General features: G+C 35.4%; 1 protein-coding gene across 2 annotated transcripts in view; it reads right to left on the minus strand.

Annotated features, from left to right (window-relative positions):
* Nucleotides 1–21,469, minus strand: part of PKIB (cAMP-dependent protein kinase inhibitor beta) — a 116,194-nt gene that overhangs the window by 89,320 nt on the left and 5,405 nt on the right. Inside the window, exon 2 of one of the 2 annotated variants that reach the window (XM_036903924.2) lies at nt 3,207–3,306. Coding sequence is in view for 1 of the 2 variants with exons in the window: in XM_036903923.2 (XP_036759818.1) it covers nt 3,235–3,306 (72 nt within the window). In the remaining variant the exon portion in view is untranslated. Of the gene's footprint in view, nt 1–3,204; nt 3,307–21,469 lie in introns of those variants that run through there. The other variant, XM_036903923.2, reaches the window with a different exon arrangement.

Consider the following 21,469-nt stretch of genomic DNA (forward strand, 5'->3'; position numbering starts at 1 on the left):
ATTTTTTCTTCTTTAATTAACCTGGTATTTATTTGTATATTGTATGAATAAAAGATCCACACAATTTTACCTAATATGAACAAATTATTGGAATTGTGTTCATGTAATAGTATTTTCTCTACCAACATGAAATTGCCTTTATTATATATTACCTTTATATGCTTAAACCCAGAGAATTTTCAAGCTGGTTTAGTTCTGGTATGTCTCTAATTTAGTAAAATGTAACATACTGACTTAGGTAACCTTGTAATATTATTTAATACTTGGAATTAGAAGTTCCTTCCTCATTATTTGTATTTTTCAAAAATTTGCTTTTCCCATGCTGTCCATTCTTCCATATGAATTTTAATAATCACTTTGCCAACCTCTCCCTAAAAATCTCTTTGTGGCTTTAAATGGAATTGCATCAACTTTTAAAATTAATTTAAGGAATCTAACCTCATTCTAATATTTAGTTTCAACCAGGAATAAAATATGAATCTCCATTACTGTTCATCTTATTTGTGTTTCTCAATAAAACATTATTTTCTTTACTTAAGCCTCATACATTTCTTATACTGGTTATTCATAGTTCATTGCCATTATAAAAGGGATTCTTTTCATCATGTTTTCTATTTGTAGCTGTCAGAGAAAAGTCAATAAATTTTTACACATTTATATTTTGTATGGCTACTTAACTGAAGTCTCTTATTCTAATAGTTCTTCAGTTGATTTTTTTGAGAATCTTAGTAAAAATTACTTCTTAGGAGGAAAGATTTCACCTCTTTTCTTATGGTTCTAACCTTTGAAAGGCAGCATGCCATACTATTTAAGATTAAAAATTCATGAGTTAAACTAAGAACTTGAGATCTAATTCAGCTCTCGATTTATCTGTGTGACCTTGGCCAAGTTACTTAGTTTCTTCAGGCGTCAGCTCCCTAATTTGTAAAATGAGAATGATAGTATCTCCTAGGATTATTGTGAAGATAAATGAGTTAATCTCTAGAGTGAGAAAAGTTTCTAACACATATAATTAGAAATTTTTTAATTTTAGTACTATTTTAAAATCTATTGCATTGGGTGAATTTGTAGAATATTAGAATTTGTAGAATGATATTAATTATAAGTGATGAAATTTGGCATGTAATAAGTAAGCCTCTAACACTTTTTTGTTTTCTTGAAATTGCTCTTCCACAATTTAATAACAGCCCTAAATTACTAAATTACTATGCATATATGTGTTTTCTCAAAAGAAATATACTTGCATTTTATCAAATGTGATTTAGAACCTATCAGGAAGCAAAAAAAGGGGGTTTTATTTTTAGTCTGTGACTGAAATTATTATAAATTTTCCAATATTGAACCACTTATTGTAAATTCTTAGAATAAATACCATTTGTTCTATTATTCTATTTTGTTGATTTCTACACTCCTGTATCTGGTATTTCAGTGATATTTTTGTGTTTTTTTTTGTGTGTGTGCTATTTTATCAGTTTTTAAATTTTTTTTAGTATTATGCTTTTATTAAATGAATCAGAGAAATGTTTCATCTTTCATAGAGTTCATAGAGTATGAGATAATGTGTTCCCTAAAAATGTGTATTTTCAAACACCAATTATAAATACCTGATGAAAATAAGAAATTTTGCTCATTTAAACAATATTTTGCCTCCTTCCAAATACTCCTATCCAAGAACATAACTTAAGCATCTGACAAATTTAGGCTCAATCCTAACTTCACCACCTGGTAGCTGTGTGCACTTGTTGAGGTGCACTTTTTCCTCAGGAAATAACCATACTTTCCTTACCTTTGTCACACTGTTATTATAAGGGATGCATGCAGTTATGTTTATAAATCACTATATACTCCACCCACAATGAAGACTATATAAATATTATTTTGTTAGTTTTAATTTTCCTTATATACAAAATTGTTTACAATTTTTTTTTGTATGGAGAGTTTAGCATTTATGTAGAAATATAAATGTCTTTGATAAAATTATTTGTGTGAAGTTACCTCATAATAAAAAGTAGATTCGATTAAGACATGTTATTTCTGATGACATAAATTTAAAAGTTGACATGAAGGTAAAGATGCTCTGATGACCCGTGAAGATGAGCCCAATGCCACTGTCCAAATGAAATCACTGTGGAGTAATGGGAACACTGTACTGGTTTTGAGAAAACTGGGTGATGAGCCTAAATCAAATTTAATATCTCCTACTCTTTCCTGTTCCCTTGGAGCTTTGTTCTCATGGGAATCCAAGAGTGGGGGGAGAATGCTGGAGCCCTCACACCGGCGGAGGCTCACTCCATTTCTCTGATCTGCCATCTAAGCTGCAGTCAGGGAGCAAGTCTCTCTCACTGGGTGGGAGAACCAAGCATTTAAGGACTGAAGTGGCTCCAAATACAAATCCTACCCATAGAAGATAATTTTTATTATATTTGTGAAATAATAATAAGATTGCAACACGAACATAGCCTCGTTTTTAAAGGACACACAATTTGTATCAGTGAATATGTATATAGTATACATACATATATACACGGTATATATAGAATGTATTATATACATGCACAGTATATATAGTATATTACAGATGAGTATATACATAAATCTATATCTATTCATATTCAACTACACAAATAAAAATAATATATGTTAGCTATGTATATGAAATAGATAGGTTATATATAGGGATATATAGGTCTATAGCACCAGCACACAGAAACATTTCTCAAAGAAGTATTTGAGATTTATAACCACCAATCAGTGACAACAAGAATTTGCTTGTATATACTAATTGTAAATGTATTGCTCTGGTGGTCTGATATTAGTATTAGAAGAGCAGTAAATTTATATTATGAGTTTCTCTTCTGTTATAAGGTCTAGAGTATAAAGTATTATTTTGATGGGCTGACTGCCTCTGCTGAGAACAATTTAAATAAGCACAGCTAAGAAAGTAAATATGAAAACAAGCTTGTCTTTACACTGATAACAAGTGCCTGGCAGACACAGGATAGAAATGTGTATCTCAAGTTTTCAGCACACATTATTTGCTATTAATATGACATTAACAACAGATTCTATCAAGCTTTAATTAAATATATTTATTGCTAAAATAAAGACCTCCCACCCTACCTTTCTTTTGCTGCCCTCTGTCTTTACAGCAACAAAGGAATTTTCAGGGACCAATAGTAGGATCAATGGATCAAAAGTGTACTTACTTCGATCCTTTCTGCTCCCTGTGTGGCCTCAATAACTTGATGGTTTCCAGCTTCCCCCAGATTTCTCTTGATGGAGTGCCTTTTCAGTACACCATGACCCCTGAAGGAACAAAGGGGGAGAAAAGATTAACATCTCTTATTCCTTGTCCCTTTTGAAAAAGAACAAATGTTTCCTTGGGCAATAACATCTAAGTTAATGACAAAATGTCACACTGATGTAAAACACCATTGTTATTTTTCATTACTCATTCTGGTTTCTTTTTCTTTTATACTTTTGTGATTTGTAGCAGGAAGAGGATAAATTTATTTGACTAAGCAGCTCAATACTCCCTTATGAGGAGTGTGTTTCTTTTTATTATTTTGTTCATCATTCAAATCTATTAATTGTATTCTGAGCAATCTTTCTTGTGTTTTCTCTAACACTGTGTAACATGAGCAGTCAGGGACATTCTTACTAAATAGCAAAATCAACAATATAGCAATTAATGTTTTTTACAGTTTTCCAAATTTCCATTGAAAACAGGGTGACTAGCTTAGTGACAGCCTTTCTCAAATGTGTGATTTCAAAAGCAATAAATCCCTGCAGCAGTTCACGCTTGAATTCCAATGCCAAGGAGCAAGGATGTTGTTTTCAATTATATAATATGATGACTGGAATTCTGGAAGAGAAAATGAACCCAATAAAATTCAGCCCACATGTACTGCTTGAGCATCACAAGGCTACTTGAAAATTTGCTGTGAAGAGGTATCCAGCCCATTTGCATGCTTTTCCTCTTCATATCCATTTAGGTATTTATAAGTTTAAAGCTCCCATTTTAAAACTAATAATACAAAAACAACTTATTTTCCATTCCATACATACTTCTGACATGGATGGCTACAATTGATGAGTAACCAGGCCCCTTTTCCCTCGGGCAGTCTACATATTTGAGCACATACACATGCTTAATGGTTCTAGATGGGAGCGCCATGTTTCTTTCAGGTTATAGAGATAATCTGTTCCTTTATCTACAAAGTGTGGGCCAGTAGTGTCAATATTCCTATGCTTGTATGTATGCACTGTCTAACTGTACTAGGGTTATGCAGAGGAGGAAAACTATGTGCTATCTTGTTTTCTTCTGTCCACTCTCTTGGCCACCAAATTCTGTCTACGGCAGGCTCACAATGTCCCACAGCTCACTCTTCCTTCCAATTCCATTGGCCCCATCTAGTTTGACCATTTTCCCCCACATATTCCTCCCACCCCATTAATTCTTGCAGAGATCATGACCTCTCCCAGTGGGCTTCGTGGTTTAAGGCATACCCTTTCCAGTCCAAATTCCACAGAATTTTTCATTTGTGTTAAAACCCAATCATTATACAAAGTGGAAATATTTCACCATGAATCTCAAATAAAGTACTGTTTCCCCAAAAACAGCAACATTATGCTAGCTATCATTTAAGTTAATTTTCAAATAATTTCATCACTCTTCTCTTTCCTTTGTTTCTCACATTTTCTCATAGCCTACAAGTAACCCAGTAAAAAAAAAAAAAAGTCCTAAAGGCGTTGTAACACAGAGGCGGAAGCACTGCACTCAGTTCCGGTTCCAGCTCATCCATTATCAGCTGTTGACTCTGAGGAGTCATCTTCTTTCTCCTTAGGTAAATGACTGAGCCTTGCCTATCAAACAGGGAGGAAATATTTATCTTGCCTATCTTGCTTATCTCTCTCCACGTTGCTCTGGGAATCAGGAAGATCCTATACAATAAACCAACAAACACGTAGCATTGTTATTACCCTTCTTGAAGAACGACAAAAGTAAAATATGTGCTTCTTGTGTTGAACATGATATTCAGATTGGGATCTTAGAAAGGTAGCTGTGATCACACTCGTGAGTCTTAGAGCTTCCTTTTGGGATTGTCATGTTCTAACGAGTTTTGGTTTGTCTTTGAAAGATCTGTGAGAGGAGGGAACCAAAGGAATTATACTCCAAGACATGTGAAATCTAAAGGAGAAAGAACAGGAAAAGGGGATAAACCAGTGACAAATTTTAATTAGCCGGAACCGCCATTTAACTAAAATAACCCAATGGTTATTTGTGGCACAAGTGTTAATACATTCTCCTTAAAACCTAGTTAATTACTCTAGGTATTACTGGACACTTTCCAATAGGAAATTCATGCTTATTCTCTATCATTGTGTTGTAGGTTTTTAACTGGAGAATGTGGAATGTGAATAATAAGGATGAGATTGTTTTGCTTCTAAAGAAGAAAAAAAATACATCAACCCAAATATTACTTCATAAAGAAGAAAAAAAATACATCAACCCCAATATTACTTCATATATAAGCAGCCCTACAGTGTCAGTTTAAGGAAGTTTTCATTTGAGACTGAAAAAAACAAAAGGATGTATTTGAACTCATGCATCTAAACAAACCAATGAATGTCTAGAAATTAAGTATAGCAAGAAAAGAGCTAGGAATACAGGCCACAGTTACATTTTCCTAAAATTTGGTGAAATCAACGTTAATCAGAGTTCACAAAGCTTAAATTTTCCTTTGAACTGCATAGGGGTAATCAGGTAAAGAAATCAACCATCAATGAAGTATAATCTTTTTATTTGAGAATTATTGTCTCATATTAAGAAGGCTCTGTAAGTTTTGTCATTTATTCATCCAGATATTTAAAAACCAATACTTACTGAGGGCCTCCAGCCTGTGAGACTCTTGGGCACGATGTGTTAAGATATGCTGGTTTGGACCTCTTGGCCACATGGAACTGGCAACAAATGCCAAAAGAATTGCACAAAAAGGCCATATAAAAAACAGCCTCTTCTGGATGGGCGGAAAGGGAAGGATAAGGGCGGGGAAAAAGAAAGGGGGCATTACGATTAGCATGTGTAGTGTGTGTGGGGCACGGGGAGGGCTGTGCAACACAGAAAGACAAGTAGTGATTTTACAGCATCTTACTACGCTGATGGACAGTGACTGTGAAGGGGTATGTGGGGGGGACTTGGTGAAGGGACGAGCCTAGTAAATATAATGTTCTTCATGTAATTGTAGATTAATGATACCAAAAAAAAAAAAAAAACCAGCCTCTTCTTCTGCCTAGAAAGCACGTCACGTCACACTAGGAAGCTCTGGCCCAACACAAAGGCTGCTTCTTTTGGAAATCTCTGGCATTCCTCCGGCTTGGTGTTCATCATAGTCCCTGCCTTTAACTTATTTTGTTCCTAACTCTTTAATGCACTTTTCATGGTCAGCTTTTCACTGCAGCTCTGTGTGTGACAGTCTTCCCTGGCAGCCAGTGGATGTCCTAAATGGAAAAGTTTTATTCATCCATCTATAGGATTTTGCACAATATACTGTAGGAACTCAATTAGTGATTATTGACTGGAAAATTTGTACATCTTTACTTGCATGAGCAAAAGCTGTATCATAATTTAAAAATGAAGATTTGCAAATATTTTATATCCACTCCTGCTCCATGCAGTTCTAAAAAGATATATATTTATACCATTTGTGAAAATATGGAAAACTCATGTATTCATTTATAAAAATGTTCACAAGAAAATTAGCAAGCATTATTCTATTCAAATTCCTTTATTTACTTACTGACCCTTAATTCATTGTTTTCTAATTTTTTCCTACCACGTATTTCTACAGCTGTGACAATTTTTAAACTAACCTATTAACTAGATATTTGGCAACTGCTACATTTTCAAAAACTTTAATATTTTTGTATTACATAAAATTGTAAATAACATGTTTCGTCCATTCATACATTTGGCCATTACTGTCTACAATATGGCAGACGCCATGGAGGAAGCACAGATCCTGTTTCAGAGGACAGAGAGTTACGGCTGGAGTAGCTGATAAGAAATGTACACAAATGACCAAAATCCAAATTTTATCTAAGTGTCTTATCTCTAATTTATCTGAAATTAATTCAAAAAAATTTTTGAATAAAGCCTCAGTAAACTAGAGAATGAAATAAGAGGACCTGATGAAAGTGATTAGGATTCAGAGATAGAGATATATTCATGTTTCAGATTCAGTTAATACAAATAGTTTAATATCCAGTCTCATTGTCTTCTTAGAGTCAAGTCAATATTGTAAACATTTGTAATAGGCAAAGTAAAATAAGGCTTTTTAATTGCAAATATAATGCTTGCATTGTACAACTGCTTTTATGTTGTACTTTGGCAAAGCTGACCAAGAATCTTAAAAATATTGACAAACTTTGACCATATGATCCCACTGTGAAGCTCCCTTAATCCTTGAAGTCCCCAGGATAGCTCTCTTTTATTGTATTGTTGCTGCTGGAAGGGAGAGGATGTAAAATTATTTTCACATTTAATAAACATATGTTTTGTGGCATGAGGCTAACAAGATAGTTTGCATTTTGCTCCATTTAATCATCATTATTAATCTACCACACAGTGGACTTTGTTCAAAGCTTAGAGATGGTGTGGCACCTCTCAAAGGTCACACAGCTTATAAATCATAGAGACAGGATTCAAGTTCAGCTCTGTCTGACTCTAAAGCCTGTCACTGATGCCTCACAATATTCACAGCCTACTGACCTAGCTTTTTTATATAACTTACTCTCCACCTTATGTTTCTCTTAAGTCTAAATAACAGTTCCTTAACTTGTTATTTTGTTTTTATCTCAAAGTTCTAAGAAGTATGAATTTTTGGGAGAATTGACTCAAAAACAGTTTACTTACTCATTTCCTCTCATTCTTCTTTTAACCATTTCTCCCTCCTTCATATCTCATTTACCAAAGAAAATACACTTTACATCTCACACTGAAGAGAAACAACTTCAGGGCTAAATGACTCCTGAATTTATTTTTTCACATTCATAGAATTTGGATGGATGTAACAAAGCTTGCTTTAAAAGGCTTCCTGCTGTGGATTATAGGCCCAAAGAATAAAATAGACAAACTTAGTTATGCAAATGATTTCATAGTTCTCACTCTGTTCTATTACATCATTATATCATTATAACCTAAAAACAAGATTGTTGTGAATACCAGCTGGATTGCCCTCATGAAATAATATGGTGCTTAAAATATACTGTAATAGTTGAGAGCAGATTCTGAAGACAGACTTTCTGATAATAAATCTTACTGCATACATTGGCTTGGTTACTTAAACTTTCTGGATAAGCTGACATTTCCCTTTATGTAAAATATCCATAATGATAGAACCTATCACATAGAGTTGTAGGATTACTTAAATGGCATACTTAAGTCATATAGAACAATGCCTGGCACATGCTGTGCTTAATCTGTTTTGATTTATTAATAATCTTACATAACAAAGATAAATCGAATGCTCCTGCCAGTGACATATATGATAAAAAGTAAAAAGATCACTTTTAGAAATAGAAGTAGCCTTAAATAAGGCATCTCCGAAAAACATTTAAATCTATTACTATGATATAATATCTCAGTAATACTCTAATCAAATGGCTTAGACACATAGTGGGTGTCTATGAATGTGTGCAAACAAAAAATCTGTGTGCAATTCTTGAGAGGAATTTTTTTAAGTAATTTTTTTTTTTTAATATAGCTCCCTCAAAGAGTATAGGCCCTAATACTAACAAAGAGGCTTCCCCTTTGTACCCAGTGAAACGCTGCCTCCGGAGCTCTTAGGATCAGCCGGCAAACAATTGTCCCAAGGCCAGAAATATCAAGAGAAACAGCAGTGGGAGGAGGGGAGGTAGTGTTCCGTCACTTCTGTCTAGCTGGCCAATGTTAATTATTCCTCAGATCTGACAGGTGAGTGTTTCTCTGCGGCACATTTTAGTCTCTGATGCAATTGTGTGTTATTCCAAGATACTGAAAGAGCTCAATTTTCCCCTTTCAAATTTTGTCTCTGAAATCTTCAGGAGAAGCTACTATGTTAACAAAGGCAATTTTAAGTCCAAAAAGCAGAACTCAGCTTTCTTAAGAGTGTTGATTCGTTCTGATATTTTATCAACTCTCCTGATGAGTCATTTCTGGATCGTGTTAAATATTAAAAATAAAAATAAGATGTGTACCCAGTGAATTATCTTCTGGCTTTTCTACACTGAAAGAAAACTCAAAACAGTATCTCAAATATTTCTACTAGTTCTTACATAGATACAGAGTCAAACACATTTCCATTCAGACCCACCTGGCTAGATCAGAGTTAACTTACTGGTTTTTCTCACATGTAAATATGTACTTTGGCTAAATAATATTAATAGGGAAAGTTACATATTCCATGTGGTATAAAGACAATTATTTTCCGTTGACTCAGAAAACTTACCTTTCAACTAAGCTTGAAGGAGAAGGAAACTAGAATGGAAGTATTTGAAATGAGAACTCTAGCTGCCACAGCTACCTTCTTTGGTCCAAATTCATGTTTAATTAAATTGACATCAATAATTCCATAAATCACTTGGATGTTCATAGATCATAAGTTATTGTCTTTGATTCTAAGGTCAAATACTTACTGATAACAACCCTTGTGCCTCTGAGGGGGGCTTGGCCTGCCACCAAACTGTACTGCTTCTCCCATGGAGGCAGGCCCGTTACTACTGTAAAACTCCCTAGAGAATGATGCGCCGCCAGGAGCACCCCAGTTGCTCAGCAACAGCCCCTTATGACTGCTCCTCTGGGACTGCCAGGCAACAGCGTAGAGCCTGGCCCTGCCGCTCCCAGCACACTGCCTCTCAAGAGGGCCAGGTTAACAGGAGGCCTGTGGCCCTAAGTGACTAATTACATAATGTACACACATTTCTCAGAATGCTCTCCAACTGTCGCTAAATGAAAACCAGGGCAGAGCTAGTTCCTACCCTGAAGGGTACCCTTGAATCTATCCTTAATTTAAACTCTATCCTTGGATCTTCAGAGAAGCTGACAGAAAACTAATGCATCAGAGCCAAAAATCTGTGGCCAAAAAAATGTATTTAAAAAAGCACACACACACACACACACACACACACACACAAGAAAAAAAAAGCACACACACATAAAGGAGGCCATTCCTTTTCAAGTAACATTTAAAATATGACCTTCAAACTTTCATAATTTCAAAGAATTTTGTTATTTGGATATTTTCTGTTAACAGGTGAAAAAATGGGTAAAACATAAGAATCACATTATTCTTCTGGCAAGCCTGTTCCTAAAATATTTTAACACACAACTCTATTTAAGAATAGCAATTTCTAGGAAAGACCTTCAACTCTTATCTGGAGTTAAACTAAATTTACATCTTCATCCTCAATGTCTCCTTAGTTCTAGACTCTGAACTCAATGAATATAAATTAGGCATATTTTTCCATCTATATCCAAACAACTTCCTTGAGCAAATGCAATGACTCAATCAATTAATCTAAATCTAAAAACTTATCACACATCAAAACATGAGTCCAGCCCTGCCCTTGTCCCCCCACTGTCCCTTACCTCTCTGTTACAGAGCAAGAGGAATGTGCTCTGAGAGACGTGGACTTGGTGCCAGTACACCACAGTACAAACAAGAGCCTCCTACTCCACTAAGTCAAAACCTTCATTCAAGTCCAAGCTATTTAGCATGATATAAAAGGCACTTCTGAATCTATTTCCAAATGAACTTCCAGCCACATCTGCTGCTGTCCACTATATTGATTTGATTATAGTTTCCTAAACACAGGACACACTTGAAGTCTCTCCTTTTCCTAGGACACATTCCTCTTTGCCTGGCAAATTAATAGTTCTCTTTCAAGGTCTAACAATAGCATCACCTCCTCTGGGGAACAGTCCCTGATTTTACAATTATTTGTAACCACCTTGGAGCCTCCTTAGACTTGATTCATATTGCTACTGGACATCAGTCACATTGTTTTACAGTTATTTACCTACTCGACATTCATCCCATGTTCTTCAAGGCCTAGGACCTTGTTCTGTTCGGGCTGGCCTCCTTGGTGCCTGGCATATTCCTTGGCATTAGGAAGGTGTTTATACTATACTTGATGAATAACTAGAGAACAGTACTCCTAGGAAAAATAGTAAAATGCATGAGGATCAGGTGTTTTTAATCTCTTAGTTAATAAGTATGGTTAATAATGCAATTCATCAAAACCTGAAACAAAAATTTAATCTCCTGACTTCTGGGCTGGTCTTCTTGCTAAACTATGACAATCATGAGGGCAAAAAAGCAGATACCTCTGCAGTGATCTGATCCGCCCAGTAAAATGGCAAATATAACCAAATTGCTGTGCCCCTTTTATTATAATCATAACAATATGCAACTCAAGGGAGCTACATGGTCAGGTAACAAGATCACTAAAAGCTGATCTGGAGCTGGTGTCAGGAAAGCAGTTTCCCATCCAGATGAACAAAGTTCTTGTAGGAATCTTGGTGCAACTTAAGTAGGGAAGAGAGTATAAAAGAAACCCCAAAAATGTTTTGGGGGAGGCTAAATAAGAAGCAACAGGAAGCTATTGTAATTTTAAAATCTTCTAAATAATACTTCACAAAACAGCATTTACTCCACATCTGTCTCCCTCAAAGCACTAATCAAAGAAGCAGGAACATGAACACAGTACACAAAAGTTCACAGATGCAGCAGCCAAGTGTAATATCACAGAGCCACCCGCCTCTAACTCACCACCTCAGCAGACAGAGCTGTAGGCCTCCATTTTCAAATAGAACAATGTTTTTGTGTTTTTTCTATAAACTCTTAAGTTTACATATATTTTTATGCAACTATACTGCCAAATACTTATAATAACAGTAATATGCTTGTCTAAGTTAATTCACATAACACAAATTTTAATTAGTGGAAATATGAATTGTTTGCCTGTCTGTGGTAATCAGAAAGAAAATTCCTACTCTACTATGAGCTTGTGTGTTCTATACTCTGCTAAGGCTGTGCTTATTCAACTAAGAGATCTGTACCTTTGGAAAACTTGACTGTATACTGGAAGGTACAATCACATGATAAATTTTGTATATCAAACACAGTCTTACTAGATAAAATAAATATACATACACACACATTATAAGCATATTTGTATTTTAAAGCAAAATAAAGACATTATAAAGTAAACTGCAAAACATATACATACTTGTAAGATGAATATGAAATTGCAAAGAAACTGCACTTTTCTGTGGAGCACTTTGAATCATGCCTCTAGATTTCTGGGGATTCTTTGGTGGAAAAGAGTGAAAAGCCCTTCTTTTGAGAATTCCCTCCTAGATTTTGTTGGGATGACGATTTCTTTACTTTCATGTAAAAGATAAATATCCTTGGCTCTAGCCTACTACCACCATGGACCTCACAGGAGGCACCCCACTCAGACATACCATTGCTTTTCTATTGCAGCTTAACCTTTGCATATCTGTTTCATTTTGAGGTAAAAAATCTTTTTTTCTCCAACATTAGTCCTAAATCTTTCTCAGGTACCTCACAAGACCAGCCTAAACCCCTATGTATGTAAGACAGTCCTTCAAATAAAAATAATGGACACAAATAATGGAGAGGTACTGGTTACCAGAAAGTGTACTGGCTATTTGACAATCATTAATTATAACAATAAAACTGCAAGTAAATAGTATCACCTCTGTATTTACCAAAAAAAAATAGAAATAGCCTGCAAAAGGATAAGAACTTTTCCCAAAATAGCACAGCTAGCTAGAATCAGAGCTGAGATTACAAGCCAGAGCCAACTCCAATCTGAGTTTGTTTCTCTGCTTTTTAATACATGATGTCATACTGTATTGTCATGCCCCCTTTCCCAAGCATTTATTTATTCAAGCTAAATATTTCCATTTTATAACTATTCCTTATATCACTTCTGAAGTAACTCACCATCCAGGTCACTTTGTGAGTGTGTGTGTGTGTCTGTGTGTGTGTATTTGTAGGAGCAGAGGGTCCCAAACAATCTGAATATGGCAAAAGGGAATTGAACACATCCCTTGTTCTGCATAAGTCACTTCATTTTGCCACTTAAAAATATAATCCCTTTGGAAAGGGGAACTCTCCTACACTGCTGGTGGGAATGTAAGCTAGTTCAGCCATTGTGGAAAGCAGTATGGAGGTTCCTCAAAAAACCAAAAATAGAAATACCATTTGACCCTGGAATCCCACTCCTTGGAATATACCCAAAGAATACAACTTCTCAGATTCAAAAAGACAGATGCACCCTATGTTTATCGCAGCACTTTTTACAATAGCAAGATATGGAAGCAACGTAACTGTCCATCTGTAGATTAAAGGATAAAGAAGATGTGGTACATATATACAATGGAATACTGTTCAGCCATAAGAAAGAAATAAATCCTACCATTTGCAACAACTTCGATGGAGCTGGAGGACATTAGGACATTATGCTCAATGAAATAAGCCAGGTGGAGAAGGGCAAGTGCCAAATGATTTCCCTCATTTGTGGAGTATAACAATGAAGCAAAACAGAAGTAACAAAATGGCAGCAGACTCAGAGACTCCAAGAATGAACTGGTGGTTACCAAAGGGGAGGGGTATGGGAGGGCGGGTGGGGAGGGAGAGAGAAGGGGATTGAGGGGTATTATGTTTAGTACACATGGTGTGGGGGATCACGGGGAGAACAGTGTAGCACAGAGAAGGGACATAGTGGGTCTCTGGCAACTTGCTGCACTGATGGACAGTGACTGCATTGGGGTATGGGTGGGGACTTGATAATATGGGTAAATGTAGTAACCACATTGTTTTTTCATGTGAAACCTTCATAAGAGTGTATGTCAATCATGCCTTAATAAAAAATTTTAAAAAAAAGAAAAAAATATATATATATACTCCCTTTTTTGTACAACCACTTGCCATTACCAATTCATATTGAATTGGCAATAAAGAAACATATTTTTGTATTGTATTAACATTTCTTCTCTATCTGGTTTATTTTTTTAAATGTATACAATTCTTATATTTATTCACATATAAACAATCTGTCAAAATACTTTTTGACTCACTGAGTCCACTACTAATTACATGACTCTCTATTCAAAACTTCCAAGGATGCAAATTAGCCACAAACTTATATCCAAAGTCTTCATCCCAGCATTTAAGACTCTTCACTACAACCTCAACATATCTTTCCACCCTCAGCTTCTCCCGGTCCCTAAAATTCCACACAGCTCTGTCTCATTATTTTCTCTTTGTACCTCTGTTCATGCTGTTCTCTCAGTCAGGAATGCTTTGGCCACTTTGCCCACAAATTCTATCAGTCCTTCAAGGACCATCCCAATTATTCCACCCTCTATATAGTCTTTCTGATTAACTTCAAAGTTTATTTTTCTCTTTTTTGAAACCCTACAGCACTTTTAGTTCTTTCATGGCACCTGTCACAGTCTGCCTCACAGGAAAATTGCGTATATTATCTTCGCTCGCTTCCCCCAAACAGATGGAACTCTAAGCTTCTTATAGAAAGGACAGAGTCTCACTCCTGCCAGTATGCACTTCTGCACTAACGCAAACACTTTAATCCAGGAAGGTGCTTTTTAATAGATATTGGTTTATCTGAATTTAGTGAACTATTCATCTGAGAGATCCATGTACTGAGTTCCAAAATTCATTAAAAACTTTAATACAGGACCTCTATAACCATCCACAGAAACGAACCTGAAAATGAATGGGCACAAATAGCCCTAAAGTATGAAATTTTGCTCTATTTAGAATAACACACATACTGTTTTCAATGTACCAATTTCATGATGAACTGAAATCATATTATTTCTATTGGCATAAACATGTTGACAAGAAAACAAAATCTCAGGAGATTAAGAGACTTCTTCAGGATCACATGACTAATTAAAGCTGAGTTGGCCTCATAACAAAGCATTTTAATTTCTAGTTTCGTTATTTTTCCATTATTATCCCACAAACCATGTGTCAACATGCTTTCTTAAATGTTAGCTGCAAAATGATTTACATAAGGATTTCCTTCTTTCTTATTTATTATTTATAATCAGAATATTATTTGAATAGAATTTAAAATAAAATTCATTAACAATGATTAAGGGGGATTATATTGAACAAAATTCATACAAACTTTGCTTATTTTGCAACTTAACTGCAAGAACTACAGTCAAAAACTATGCTACTTAAAAAAAACTGCTGTTCAGTGAAAATAAATGTAATAAAATCTATATACTAATAGCATTCACAATTTTACTCATAAGACATTCGTAAAGGTTTAATCAGAGAATGTTTATGCTTCTGTTTTGTTTTTAACCTGTTTATCACCAGTTTGGAGGAGAGTAAAAATTTTCCTGCCCATCATCCACTTCCCCTTCAGGAAGCCTTGCCTCCTAGACTTACTCCATGTTGTTGACAAGAAGGAAGCTGAGACCCAGACCTAACAAATCAGAGCTCCAAATGCTCCTGCACATAGTAATTGGCTCAGAAGTGGTGTGTGACTCAAACCTGCCCCAGCAGGCTTATTACATCTCTCAATCCAGCAAATGCTTAAAGTGGATTCACGATGCAAGTTAGTCCATTTTAGGACTGGTGCTAATGCTACTAAGTAAAGACACTTTTTCTTTTTGAATTTGTACTTGAGAAGTTAGTGTTGGAGCTGTTGATAGCTATTTTGTCACCAAGAAGAGCCTGAAAATGAAACAAGTTGAAGGAGAGTAGACAGAACCAAGAAGTAGAAGGAAATCAGGTCGTTAAAAAATAATCTGAGCTCCAGATCAAACTGCAGCTAAAAGCTGGGTTAACAAATATCTGATAAATCCTTTTCTCCCTTTCTCCTTAAGCCAATTGGATGTGAATTTTCTGTCATGGACAACTGTAACATTCCTGACTAATGCACTTAGTTATCTGAATTTCTCAACCAACAATAGATTGAAAGGGATATAGGGAAAGAGAGGGAGCAGTAAGAGCTATCGCATACTTTGGAGCAAATAGTAGCAGATGGCTTGAAAATGAAGACGAAGACAGGTGATGTGTAAAAAGAAAATAAGAAATTCCAAAAACTTCCAAAGTGTGGAGTCTTTACATCAAAAGCTTACTCCATGTAGCATCCTGGGAAACCCCTTGGTTCCAGGAAAACCAGAACAATTGGTTATACTACATAGGAGTATAATGATTCTTGCAGTGATTTGTACAGACAAGAAGATAAGGGGTCATTAGGTCATGGAGCATTCAAGGCAGGCAGAGGTGAGGTTCTGGGTTGCTGAACTTGTAGAGGAGAGGGTGGTAAGGGAATAACCAGAAGCACATAATTCTTAGGTTCTCTACTGACTTATGCTGATGGGAACATGGAATCCACTGAGAAACATCTTACACCCAGAATAATAGCATGAAAAGTGAACATAGATGGGGTGAAGAATCTGTCATATTAATGATCCCAAAGCACAAGTGTAATGTGAATCTTTTGGATTGGTGTAAAAAATACAGGATGCTATGCCCAGAGAGTTCCTGAATTTGAGATTTTAGGAAGGAACAGTTTAATATGATAACAAGTCCAGGGATGGCTACAGAAGTGGTTGGGTGAGAAGAAGTACATGAGAGTACTGCTTGAGTTGTGGAGGCCAAAAACTGAAAGGCGTGGTGTTGGGTGTAGACATGGAGTCACCCAGATTGAGGACAGGAGAAGGGTAGGAGAAGGTGGAGTGTACCAGTTGCTGGAGTGTTCAGTGAAGGAGGGGTTTGTTCAGGTGGTGAGTAGATAATAGGAATGAACAATGGTAAAGGATGGTATAATCAGATGGCTCAAAGAACAGGGGAGAGTAGAATAGGATGGAGAAATAATGGTTTAGAGGTGAGATGTGGGATATGGAGGGCATGTGATCCACCTTTCCAATCAGAGATTCCTGGACTATGGAATAATAAAAAGTCTCCAAAGAACTCAAGAGGAAGTAGTACACCCAGGCGAGAGTCAAGTTTCAGGGCTATTGAGAAAAGCATAGGCTAGGAGGAGCTCATTGTGATTGAACAGGTGTTTCAGAAGGCGTGATGGAATGGGTTTTGAAGGAAGAATAAAAAGTAGAGATTAGATCAGGTAGAGGCAGTACAAAGAATAATAATATTTCAAAGAAAGAGGAAAAATGAGTAAACTAATGATAAAAACAGAGATTTAAAGCATTAGAAAATAATGTTTTGCAAGGCTCACAAAATAATATATTCCAAACTGGCAATGTGAGAATTAACATGAGCCTGCAGCTACAACATGGGACATGGAATTCCTTTTCCCTCTGGGGTGAGGTGTGCATGACAGATATGGATCAAGGCAGCTCAGGGACGCAATGGAAGAGCCTGCAGTTACCAGCAAGTGATGTTGCGAAGTCGGTGGGACTTCACCAGGGAAGGGACAGCTGAGAGGAAGGAGGATTCCAAGGACGCACAAGGGTAAAGAGGCGCAGGATGCCATTTCAAATCAGTGGGGAAGGAGCCCATAATAGAATAGATGGATTTGACATGAGTCTAGACGTTAAAATATATAATAATAACATTAGATTTCTTACTTCTTTCCCTACTAAAATAACTTTCAAAGGATTAAAATTGTAAATTAATAAAAGGACTTATGCTAGTGTAAACATGGAATTCACTGAGAAACATCTTTTTATGTAAGTAGGAAACTTTTCATAAGTGGAAAAGTCCTTCTCACGCTTAACAAAATCAGAAACTATTTGAGAAGAAATTGGCAGATTTGACATCCATAAAATTTAAGTATTCTACAAAACAATCCTCCCTAACTAGTTCATGGCAAAAAAGAATCAGATTTAAAAACTGAAACATAATAGACATACAAAGAGTTAATATCCTTATGAATAAAACACTTTTGAAACAAAATATGATTAAAAATAGGCAAGGAATATAAAAAAGCAATTTGTAAAAATAAATCCAAAGTTATCTAATAAACATATTTGTTAACTAAAAATATTCAGCTTCAAAAGCAATCAAAGAAATACAAATAATGAGCTATCTTTTCCTACTGATTTCTAAATTAAAAATTTTTGAAACCATTTTAGTATATTAGTAAAAATGCTATTTTAAGTATAAATTGCTATAGGCTTTTCAAAAGAAATTTTGCAAAATGTATCAAAAATATTTAAAAAGTGAATATCCTTTGACCTAGCATTTCTTTGTCTAGAAATGTATTCAAAGGAATTCATTCAATAGGTTTGTACAATGTATAAAGATTATGAACAGTCATCTACTATGGTATTATTTATAAAATCAAATTTTGGAATATTTTTCAAATTTACCAATAGAGATCAGTTAAAATTTTAACAGAATACTACACAGTGTCTAAAAACATGCTGTATTGCTTTGGAAAAAATGAGATTATTTAGTAAAGGAGATATGGGGCATATGATATTTTACTTGTCTTTAAAAAGCTACATATATTCAAAGAATTTTATAACTAGTGGTGGAGCTATAGGCTCATCTTATTTGCTTAATACAATTCTGAAATTTCTGATTTTCATTGCAATGTATGTTATTTCAAAAAAGCTATTTCAATATTTTAAAGTTTAAAACTTAGTGAAATTTTAAGTGGCAAACATTACCTGTCCAGAGAACATGTGAAATAATTCATTATAATGTAATAATGGATAGTAGAGAAAAGGAACAGATTGAAAAAAAAATCACTTGATTATATATTCACATCTGTGGTTTTGGGTGAAAAATTTACAACAGCAAGTACATATTGTCCATGGAAAAACTGAAGTCTACAGTTGAACATTGTTAACATTTAAAGAAATGTATTTTAATAGTTTGGGTATGTTTTCCTTTTCCTTGTTTCTCATTTCTTTGTTAAATCAATGATTACTACAGGATGGAGCAAAATTAAAATACAGCTTCTCAGTAAACTGGAAAACTCTCTGGTTCATACCCTTAAATTTTATCTAGCCAAATACCATTTCATGGGTTACTTTACATAATTAGAAAAAATCTTACTTTTTAAAATTTGCTCTTCCTATTCATTTTATTCTGTTAGTAGTAATTTTAAGAGGAAGAAAACGTAAAATAAAACTGCACATGATTATTGCATTGATATAAAAATGTATCCTTATAAACATATAAGACTGAGAGACTCGATATTGAAGTGATAATGACTGAATATTAGAACTGAAATTAAAAAATCTTTAAGTGTTCTTGATAGTGTAATGGCTTTATGTAATGATAGTGATATTTTTATGATAAAAATATCCAAAAGAAAGTTAACAAGTAAAGTAAACCCATAACAATCCTTTTGTAAGATAATTTGAGATATTTTTCAATAACACCTAAACTATTGTCATTTGTCAAAATCCATATTTCATTAATCCGTATTTCAGGTGAATCATATTGAGACAAAACCTACAAAGTGAGGAACTGAACCAATTGATTATTGTATTAAGACTAATAAAATTACTGATGGATATTATAAGAAATTTTCAAAAAATTAGGATAAATTGAGATACTTTTTAAAGAGTTGGTAAAAATAAATATCTCTGAATTTAAAAATGCTTTGTTTCCTCCTTCTTTGCAATTAAAACTGAAATGTATATATTACCTTTCAAAGCATTCAAACCTAGCACCCAAAAACATGGACTTCTCAGTATAGGTTGGGACAATGTATACTGAGTTTAATGTGAAGCCTAATATTCTCTGGCAACAGTCCACAAACATCTCAGGCAACTGACCCAGATCTACCCTGTGAGAAAAGGAATCCTCACTTCCCCCGAAAACTTTCTCCCACTCCTCCCTGAGGCAAACAAATAAAAACTGTTCCCCCCACCCACCCTGCATGTTGCAGACTGCTCCCATTTCCACACTGTCAAATCTGTGTGATACAAGTGAATGGAAAACCTGAAATGACCTGGTTTAGACCTATACCTGGTTCAGTGGATATGGACTTCAACTGCATCAGGTAACAGTGGTTGCACTGCCCCTTATCACTTTGTTCGTTGTTGTAACCATCTTTACAACTGATACTTAGGATGGGCACTGGGTGTGTGTCATGCTCAGCAGTGACTTTTACAAATGTCCCATATGAGTGAATGAGCTTGAAGTGTTTTGAGTTAAAATGGTAGAAAGGCTGTGAATTTAGACACCAATCAGACTTGATTTGTTACCTCAACTCTAACACTTTCTGTAAAGGACTTAGGATAGGTACTCTCTTTACGTAGTTATCTGGAAAAATAGAGCCATAAAACTACCACGACAGGATGGAGAATAAATGGAAATAGGACTCCTAGCTTGGACCTGGTTTGTTGCTCAGCAAATAGTAGTTTCCTTTCTCTGAATAGGTATGATCATTTCCATGGAAAGAAAAAATAGCTACTGTCTCTTAGACAAATTTCAAGTTTCTTTTATGGATTGTAAAATATATTATACATTTAAAGTCTCTACCTTTGCCCCAAACCCATTTCCTCCTTTGGAAATCAGCTCCATGAATGATCTTTTCTGTACCTTTGGTCTCTCCCACACTAATTGGTCCTTCATGGCATCTAAAGAGAGAACCAAAGCTGTCCATGAAACACTAAATACAAATTAATTTGGCCCTGTGTCCTGACCCCATTACCCACCCAACATGAATACTTCACACTAGCTGACCCCATTTCCTTATTTCACATTTCTCACTCCATACGATTTAGCGCTCACCTGCCAATCATACAGCCATTACTCTTCCTTTCCATTTGTCAAATAAAAGGCCCTGTCAGCCCTTCTCTTACTAGAGCTTCTGATGATTATGACCTGTTGCTTAAGCCACACATGTTGAAGCTCTGCAAGCTCTTGTTGCTATGACAATGCCTTTCCAGTTTCTCTTCTTAGGCTCCTAGGAAAACTCATTCTCAGACTTCAGTTTTCTTCCATTTCCCTTTTCATTCTCCGTGCTTTTGTAGGCAGTCTCATCATTACATCTACCTCCTGGATGCCAATGTCAACTAAATCTATGTCTCCTAAGCTTCGTATAACACAGCCTTTCATCTTTTACTCATTATCTTCCCCCATATGCACTGTATTGGCTTCCGAGGGCTGACATAATGAACTGCCACAAACCAGGTGCTTTAAACAACAGGAATTTATTCTCATATAGTTCAGGAAGCCAGCAATCCAAAATCAAGGTGTCAGTAGAGTTACTCCCTTTTGGGGAACTCCGAAAGAGAATCCATTTCAACCCTCTCTCTTAGCTTCTGATGGTGGGTGGAAAATCTCAGAATCCCTTGCATCTGCATAACTCCAATCTCTGCTTCCATTGTCACATGTGTGTCTTTCCTCTATGTGTCTCTGTATGTCATTTCTCCTCTTCTTATAAGGACACCAGCCATATTGGGTTAAAAGCTCACCCTACTCCA

The sequence above is a fragment of the Manis pentadactyla genome, chromosome 12 (genome assembly GCF_030020395.1).
Source record: "Manis pentadactyla isolate mManPen7 chromosome 12, mManPen7.hap1, whole genome shotgun sequence".
Classification (NCBI taxonomy): Eukaryota; Metazoa; Chordata; class Mammalia; order Pholidota; family Manidae; genus Manis; species Manis pentadactyla.